At 38.5% G+C, this 9,804-nt stretch overlaps 1 protein-coding gene across 1 annotated transcript; it reads left to right on the top strand.

The window, feature by feature from the left end:
* Window positions 1-1,107: 1,107 nt before the first annotated feature.
* On the top strand, window positions 1,108-9,565 carry LOC140822381 (secreted RxLR effector protein 161-like). Its single transcript, XM_073183135.1, has 2 exons — window positions 1,108-1,639; window positions 9,393-9,565. Exons 1-2 carry the CDS (start codon window positions 1,108-1,110, stop codon window positions 9,563-9,565), a joined length of 705 nt encoding a protein of 234 aa, XP_073039236.1.
* Window positions 9,566-9,804: the final 239 nt, after the last annotated feature.

Below are 9,804 nucleotides of genomic sequence, written 5' to 3'. Positions count from 1 at the left end.
CAATGAACCATTGAGGGCCACACAAGTACTAGCTTTCTAGATCCCGTTGAGAAGTAAAAATAGTTCAATGTGTTGAACGGCTTATAAAGGAGTTTATAAGCGTAAGGAAGAATTAGAAGTATGACTTCTATAAAGGAGAAAATAGTTCAATGTGTTGAACGACTTATAAATGAGTTTATAAGTGTAAAGAAAAATAGAAGTATGACTTCTATGAGAGAAATGTAAATTTTAATTAATGGAAGTGTTCCTAAATTAAAATTTGGCCAAGTGAATAATGTATTTGAAAATTGTGATTTTCATAAACATTTTTATGGACTAAATTAAATTAATTCAAGTGTTGAATTAATTAAACACTAGTGGGCCTAGTAAAGTCCAAATAATTAAATTAATTCAAGTGTTGGATTAATTAAATAACATTGGGCCTTGTAGAGCCCAATTGGAAATAATTATTTAACTAGTGGGCTTGAGTAAAATCAAGTAAAGTCTAATTGGGCTCAAATGGGTTTGAGACAATTTAAATAAAAGTCCATGGGCCCTTGTAAATTGTTACAAGGCCACATGCAAAGCATGCATGGGAGGTGAAGAGTTGTGAACATTTTTTATTAAAATATTGCAAAGGCATGCAACTTTTTCTCCCAACTTTTCCCACAACCAAAAAAAATGTCTCTCCTTCTCTCCTAGCATGAATAGTGCCGAAAATACTATTCATCCTCTCCAATATTTTTGTTCTTCAATTGTTGAGGAAACAATACACTTCTCAAAGAAAAATGCTCTAATTTTTCTAGTGCAAAATTAGAGTGGTTCTAGCTAGTTGGTGGTGGGCTTAATATTTGAGCAAGGTGGGCTCAAAGGAAGCTTGAAGATTGTCTTGCCATTGAAGAGCTTAGTTGTATATCAACTAAGTTGGAGCCATCATCAATCTTTTAAGATTGATAGGTACAATTCTAAACACACTATGAATGTCATTTTTGGTTTTTATTGTATTTGCTACACATTATCATGAGGTGGCCGAATTTTTGATGAAAAATTAAAATTTTTAAACTTCCGTTGCGCTTCCGGTCACCGTAACCGATCCCCTTTCAGGAGTCCAAGAGAGGATATCTCCCAATGTCTCATGGTATGAATCTATCCAAGTCTATGTGCTCTAATACTGATGAAGAGATAGAAACCATGAGCTGCATTCCATATGCGTCTGTCATAGGCATTATTATGTATGGTATAATATCTACTCGACCTGATATTGCATATGCACTGAGTGTTGCAGGCAGATATCAGTCGAATCCCGGTTCACTGCATTGGAAAGTAGTGAAGGACATTCTTAAGTATTTGAGAAGAACTAAGAATTTTTTCTTGATATACGGGAGCGGCGAACTAGAATTGGAAGGCTACACCGATTCTAGCTTGCAATCAGATGTGGATGATTCGAAATCGACCTTTGGATTTGTATTCAAGCTCAGTGGTGGTGATGTCTCTTGGAAGAGTTCCAAGCAAGACACCACAATGGATTCAACCACTGAAACCAAATACATAGCTGCATCTGCTGCAGCAAAAGAGGGTGTTTGGATGAGTGATTACATCCAAGAGTTGGGTGTCATTCCTCAAACAGTTGGTCCAGTCCCGGTCTACTGTGACAACACCGGTGCCGTTGCGCGAGCAAAGGAACCGAGATGTCATCAGCGATCCAAACATATGCTGAGGAAGTTCCACATAATCCGGGAGATTGTGGGAAAAGGAGACATTTCGGTAGAAAGAGTCACCTCCGCAGATAACGTTGTTGATCCACTGAAGAACCCCTGCCAGGACCATTGTTTGAGAAGAATCGCAAAGCAATGGGTCTAAGATATATGGGTAGTTGGCTATAGGGCAAGTGAGAGATTGTTAGAGTAGGTGTCCGACAAGACAACTTGTATCTCGGGCTTTATTGACTCTAATGTAAAACAATATTTATTTTAATAATATTTTACGATTTCATTCGATTATGGCATTATACTTTATTTGTATACACATGCAAGCTGCATAGATAAAGTCCTTGAATATACAATAGGTACCATGAGGTCTGCGTCGCAATGTAAGATCATGGAACTCATTAGGAATTGTACCGTATATTCTAAAGATGTTCCTAGTCGGATCACCCGCCTAAAACAAGGATAAAGGTTGCTCGAGCTCGAGACTAGCATCTGTGGAATAAACACCATCTTTCATTGGTAAGGGCATGAGGATGTCCATTCACACAGATGAGTGATCATATGATGATGCACTGAACAACCCTCCCTCGAAATGTACAAGTGGTTTTCACTTATCGAGTGGAATAGTCCGCAATTATGGTTGTGCACCATTAGTCCTTTGACCCAGGACAATGTAGGGGCAATACGTACTAGCATGCACTTTGATCCGTTTACCGACTCCATCGAGGGTCATCAGGTGGAGAGGTTGGGTGTAGTTTCAAAATACGTAGGAGCAAATGCATTGTCGTCTGGGATTCAACGTTCGTCTACGGGTGAAGATATCATATGTGATCTGATGAGTTAATAGTGCAAGGAGTCTCTTGTCAGAGCAAGAAATGTGCTTTAGGGAAATGTGTTTTCTTAGTTGCACATATCATGCCACTATTAATACTCAAAGATAAATTGCATCGTTGTCAAATTCATATGCAACTCTCAATATACCAATAGTTACAGATTTGACCGAGATATATGTGATATAAGGACCGTACTGTACTCTAACCATGACTAAATGTTCTTGCAGGCAATATCAGTGATACCTAGGGGATCATGGGGCGATGCTACTAGATGCTCTTACCATGATCCGGTGGGTGCAATCAGAAATGAGTTCTAACATTCTTGATCAAAGAGTTTATGAAAAGAATGGTGTTAACTAGGGTAAACTCAAATAAGAATAAATGTTATTCTGAATCACATGGAGATGTGAATCCATGGCTAGCTGTATCCCTGAGCTATTGAGGGTCATACAAGTATCAGATTCTGTGTTCCCGTGAGATAGTCAAATTTCAAGGAGTTAGAATTTGGCGACTATAGTTTGATGGAGATCAAATAGGAAGTTTATAAAGGAGTTTATGAACTGATTCCATAGGATGGAAGAAATGGAAGTTGGCATGATTGCTAAATAAGGAAGGAGAGTAGAACTGCCTGTTTTGTGAAGGAGTTCACTAAAAATGACAACTTCCAAATATGGTAACTGCCATATATGGTAAGTTCTAAATTTGGTAAATGAAAATTTTAAACTTCGAAATTTTCGATTTTCGTTATATGAACAAGATTTGTATCCTTGGTACATCGTCACTCTCGGATCGTCGATCTGGTTATAATGAGTTAGGAATCAATTTTTTTAGTGAATTTGGAATTTACAAATTAAATGATTGTGCTAGTAGTGGTGACTACTAGCATGCACAAATTCTCATAAATATTCTAGAAGAGTCTAGAATTAAATTAACCTAGGAGTTAGTTTATAAATTAAATAATAGTTATTTAATTTAATATATATACATGTATATGTTTTATATGGTGATATAAAATATGTGTATATGATATTATTATATAATGTATTATTAAAGGTTAATAAATACATTATATATTAATTAAATGAGAGTTTAAATATAATGAAATTATTAGAGTCCTTGTAGGAGATGAACTCTTAATTAGATTATGAGTCTCACTCTATATACACATCACTAGGACTCATAATTGAAAACCATTATTTTTGCACACAAGTTTTGTACACAAAAAACTCTTCCTTATTTCCTCAAAAATATCTCACGGCCGCGGCTAGGAATCAAGAAGGAGAAAGTGGACGGTCATGTATTTTAAAGAGGCAAAGAGAAATTTGGCTAACCAACTTAATTAGCCTAATTGATTGTTGATTAAGAATCAATAAACACAAAAGCATGATTATGAATCTTGCACTTTTCGGAAACTTACAAGAAGCATGATTCGGCCACCCTTGAGAGATAAAGTCACGGCCGTGACAAATTTTCATTGCACCGTCATGCCTCCGCTGCACCGACATAGGATTTTCGAAATTCGGACGTCACAGTCTCAACGCAGAGAAAATGTTTTCTCTAGTTGCAATGTTCAAGTCTATAAGGATATTGCTAGCCATAGTTGCATGGTATGACTATGTGATATGGCAGATGGATGTCAAGATAGTCTTTCTGGAGAAAATGTTTTCTCAAAGTCAACTCCTTGTCTTTGAGTATATCCTTTTGCTACCAATCGTGCCTTGAAGGTCAATACCGTCCCATCCACCCCAAATTTCATCTTGTAAATCCATTTACACCCTATAGGAACAGTTCTCTCAGGTGGATTCACAAGATTCCACACTTGGTTCGAATGCATGAAATTCATCTCAGATTCCATTGCTTCAAGCCACTTGGATGAATCGGCATCAGAGAACGCTTCCTTGAAGGTTAATTGATGACATCCATGGTTAGGCTCATCATGACACTCTTCAAGAAGCAGACCATACCTCATAGGTGGTCTCGAGACTCTCTCAGATCTTCTAGGAGCTTGTATCTCCTCTCTTGGCTCTTCGGGTGTGGGATCTACAATTGTGGGTGTTTCTCGAACCTCTTCGAGTTCTATCATCTCCCCTTTTCTATCCAATATAAATTCCTTTTCCAAAAATGTTGCATTCCTAGAAACAAACACCTTTGTTTTTTGGGGATGATAGAAATAATACCCAATTGAATTCCTTGGATATCCCACAAAGTAACATAAAATGGATCGACTATCCAATTTATCTCCGACTACCTGCTTCACATAAGTAAGGCATCCACATATTCTAAGATAAAAATATTTGAAAGGCTTACCCATCCATATATCATACTGGTGTCTTATCAACCGTCTTTGAATGAACATTGTTCAACAACAGTGCCGCTGTCTCAAGCGCATATCCGCAAAAGGATGGTGGCAACTCCGTGAACCCCATCATAGACCGAACCATCTCCATCAAAGTCTGGTTACGGTGCTCCGAAACACCATTCAAATTTGGTGTAGCAGGCGGATTCCACTGCGAGAGAATGTCATTCTCCCTAAGATACTCTTGGAACTCGTCACTCAAGTGCTCACGACCTCGATCCAATCAAAGTGACTTGATGCTTCATCCCAATTGTTTCTCTACTTCATTTCTGAATTCTTTTAACCTTTCAAAGGCTTCAGATTTGTTATTCATCAAATACACATACCCATACCTCGAAAAGTCATCGGTAAAGGTGATGAAGTAGGCATGTCTATGCTTAGTGGTGATGCTAAATGGACCACACACATCGGTATGGATCAAATCCAATAACTTTTGGCTCGTTCCACATGGCCCTTAAAAGGAATTTTGGTCATCTTTCCTTTTAGATAGGATTCAAAAGTCATGATAGAATTAATATCGGACATATCAAACATGCTCACTCCCACTAGCTTGTTCATCCTTCTTAGGGAAATATGTCCTAATCAAGCATGCCATAATTGTGCCGCATTTGGAGTATCTTGTTTTTGCTTGTTTGTTGTTGTTATTGCTTGGACATTGTTTAGTGGAATATCTTTCAATTTAAGTAATAGATATCGTTTTCAAGTTCTCCAGTACCAATCAAACATTCATTCGTAAATGTTGCAAACATCTTTGCTAAATAAAAAAGAATATCCATCTTTATCAAGCATAGAAATGGAAACAATGTTTTTTACCAAATCTGGTACAAACAGAACATCTCTTAAAATTAACTTAAAATCATTGTTCAAAAGCAAGTAAACATCTCCAATAGCCTTGGCAGGGACTCTTGTCCCATTGCCCATCCTCAAGAAGGTCTCACCTTCCCATAGTCTCCTACTTCTTCCCATCACCTGCAAATCATTACAGAGATGTGAGCCACAGTCGGTATCCAATACCGAAGAAGTAGAGTTAATTGAAATGTTTACTTCAATGTAGAACATACCATTTACAGAACCTTTCTGGGCAAGATATTCTTTGCAATTACGCCTCCAATGTCCAGGATTCTTGTAGTGATGGCATATGTCAACATTCTTGTCAACTTTAACTGGTATAGCTGCCACAACAGGACTCGGAGTTTGCCTCTTCAAGGGCACATTGTTCTCGGGACGTTGGAAAGAACGCTTCTTTGCTTTTCCATGTGAACCAGTCTTTGTACCAGATGAAGAACCCACTAAAGAACCGACTTCTCTTTCTTGATGGTGGAGTCAAACGTAACAAGCATGTTCAACAACTCCTCAAGGGTAGGCTCTAGCTTGTTCATGTTGAAATTTACCACAAAAGGATCAAATTAGCTAGGAAGGGACAAGAGCAACACGTCGGTGATCAACTTCGAAGGCAACATAAGATCCATGCCAACGAGCTTGTTGTGGGGACCCGGACGCTAATCATCTTTGGGATTTAATTATCAATTAAGATAAAACAGGGTCTAAAAATTTTTCGTTTTAAGATATAACTGCGGAAGGTAATGGAATCTAAATACTATACATGTCTGTATAAAATACATTTCAGTATTAAAGTACAACAAGCTAATTTAAGGTTCAACTACTAAAGTCCAGTAATAAAACCAAGTCTACTGTAAGTCCGGAATCACCACGCTACACTCATCTTCTCTCATCATCATCTTGACCCTGATCCAGCCCCACCTGTTGTCATGCACACATACAAAACAAGACAACAGCCGGATAACTCCGGTGAGAATAAATCCCAGTATAAAACATGGTAAGCATGTATATATTCAAAATAAATCATGATTAGAATCAAAATAATAGATTTCCTAATCTACGAAATCCATTTAAACTCGCATGCAATTTAAATCAATAAATATGCACATAAACAATCTAAATCATACAAACATGCTATCATAACTGAAAGCAATAACGATGGGTCCCATGATCTAGGAGCCACATCCATATGAGCATGCAGTCCTAATCAAATCATGTCTAGACTCGACTCAACTATAACTCTAGGGATCCCGGGGTGAATAAGACGTCACTGGCTGTCACCTACCCAACCACTCGGGGCGACTGTACGTCTTATTCCTAGACTTCGGTCCGAGCTGTATCGACGGCTGGCAATAGGAGTAATGACTACTCCTAAGTTGAGATACACCGAACGTCTAGAAGTCTGACAATGACTGTCAAGACTTTCCTATCTTAAATGCAATGAATAACAATCTGTAAACAAAGCATAATCATATTCATAACTGAATATCACAATTATCTTACCTGCTTGAATACAATTCTAAAATCAAAGCATAATCAGGTAACAATATAAATAATAATCTAGTATGTGATTTTATTGGGAAACTCAAATTAATCTAATTTGAGTTATGCTTCCCGAATATCACATGAATTATACCTTTATCTTCCCCGTCTGAGGAAGACGAAATCTCGAAGTCCAGTCTGTCCATCTTCAATCTGAAATGACAAGAATAAATACGCTGTATCAATGTGTAGCTCAAAACACAATCTGTTCTGATCAATACCCGAATATACTACAATCTGATTCATATCAACCATATCACAAGATAACAGAAACCAATACTGAATCTGATCAATCTGTACCCACTGATGTTTAGACGGCATAACAATACAGTCTTGTAACCCCGTCAGTCTTAACATCACAATTATAATACCAGAATTCCTAATAAATCTCAGTACATTCTATAACTTCAGTACGAATAACAGCATCATTCTGATAGCAATCTCAATCAACTCAACTCTAAAATTCATAACAATTCCCTAAACAATCTGTTTCTAAATCTGACTTTGATTCACCAATATCTACGGTAGCAGAAACACCATATCTGAATCATATTCAATTCTAACAACATCATAAATTCAAATCTTGTCTAAACGTAATAAAACTTACGTCCAGTTGTAGCCTGTGTTGATACAAACACGGTACCGAAGTCGGATTACAATTCAGATAGACGAATCGCTCATAAATCGATTTTGAACATTAAGAACGAAGCTTTCCCTTCAAATCTCGATTTCTCCTCTTCTGAAATGAGATTTACGCATGTAAATATATATATATATACTTACACTCACATGCAGCAAAGCACATGGATCGTCCTTCGCGCAACACGTCTCGCGCATATGCGCGGCCACTACTCGCGCATATGCGCGAGACCTACTGTCTCGGCGAAACTGCTACTCGCGCATATGCGCCATTAATTCCGCGCATATGCGCCACCCCTTCTGGCCCTCCCGCGCATATGCGCCACTCTACTCGCGCATATGCGCCACTGGTTCTGGCCTTGCCGCGCATGTGCGCGCACTTACACCGCGCATGTGCGCCAAACCTTCTGGATTTCTCCCTTGGCTTCTCGCATGGCTCGCGCATATGCGCGTACACTTCTCGCGCATATGCGCGAGACCTTCGAGTCACGCACACGCAATATTCTTCCTTTCAAAATCTAACAAGAACGCGTCCCGTCTATAATTATCTTGATTAATTCAATAAATCATTCCGAATTAATCTCCGATTACAGTAATCATATCCAAATCATTTTAGATTACGGTAATTAAATTTCCGGGCATTACACTTGTCCACAAGCCCAATCATCTTTAGACCATGCTCATGGACCAAAGCCACATCTCGCATGCGTAAAGTGATTAGCTCCTTGACGGTAGCATGCCTAAGAGGCCTGTGTTTGCTCACCAAAGAGCTCTTTGATATACAAATGAATGTCAACAGCACTCTTTGCATCCTCAAAACGCCTCTGTAGCTCATCATTCATAGAAGCCTACATATAACACTTGGCTTTCAAGTCATTGTCACACCATTCCTAGTAAGTCTGCAATTCCTCAGGAGTGCAGCCAGTCAGAGCCTCAACAGGGGGCGACTCAGTAAGTATATATGATATCCTTTCCGAATTCAAGACTATTTTCTGGTTTCTTAGTCAATTATGGTAATTAGGTCCGGTTAAAATGTGTTTGTCGTGTATTGCAGATAATGGATTGCGAATCAAAGACATTGTCAAAATACTGAAAAGTAAAACAGATAAATGTTAATGATTATTTTAAAATATTTGGTAAGATATAAAGTATAGACTTTTACTTCATAAATTTTCGCTCCCACTGTTTTGACATCTTTCACTACCCTCTAGTGAAAATGGGAAACTACTTTCCTCAGTAGGTACATAAGGTCCAATTAGCAAATTATGATCCCGAATAATATCAGCCAATCATAATTCTCAAAAAGTAGTTTCCAATTGCATCTCCATGCAACCCTTACCGTAAAATTTTGGCTCATGTTTGATTAGGACCCAATAATATGACGTTGTTCATTGATAAGTGTAAGAATTGCACTTAATTTATATGTTGATCCATTTGATCTATGCTGGTTTCGAACAGAATTATGTTTGGTTTTTGTTTTTTTTTTGTGTTGTGTAGAGGATAAACAACAGTTGGATGATTTAGAGCAAACAGAGGTGTTTTTAAGCGTGAAAATGCAATATACGAAAGCCGCAGCGCCACAAAATAGCGCCGCAACGCTCATTAGGCAGAAGAAAAAGCGCCTAGGCACTGCCCAACAAGCACCGCGACGCCAAACTACCGAAGAGTAGGCGCCTAGGCACTGCTTCTCTGCGCCGCGGCGCCTATATCAGCGAACCACGGGCGACTAGGCACCAATGACGGCGAGACAAACACTTTGGGCTTTCAAATTACGGCCCAAACACGGAAATAAATTGGAGCCGAGGGTTCAGAACAGAGGAGGCCGTTTTTGGAGAGAAAGGATACAGGAGAGCAAGCACGAACACGAGACGAAGATTCAAAGTACGAAGAACGATCACAAATACGAAGA

This window comes from Primulina eburnea, unplaced genomic scaffold, assembly GCF_022965805.1.
Source record: "Primulina eburnea isolate SZY01 unplaced genomic scaffold, ASM2296580v1 ctg811_ERROPOS3073944+, whole genome shotgun sequence".
Lineage (NCBI taxonomy): Eukaryota > Viridiplantae > Streptophyta > Magnoliopsida > Lamiales > Gesneriaceae > Primulina > Primulina eburnea.
Note: the sequence above shows the minus strand (reverse complement) of the source record. Positions and strands in the feature narration are given on the sequence as shown.

Excerpts from the sequence above, each read along its gene's own strand:
- LOC140822381 (XM_073183135.1), top strand. The coding sequence starts at position 1,108 with ATGTCTCATGGTATGAATCTATCCAAGTCTATGTGCTCTAATACTGAT. Across the intron at positions 1,640-9,392 it reads GGTCTACTGTGACAACACCG|AGGATAAACAACAGTTGGAT; the intron begins GTGCCGTTGCGC and ends TGTGTTGTGTAG.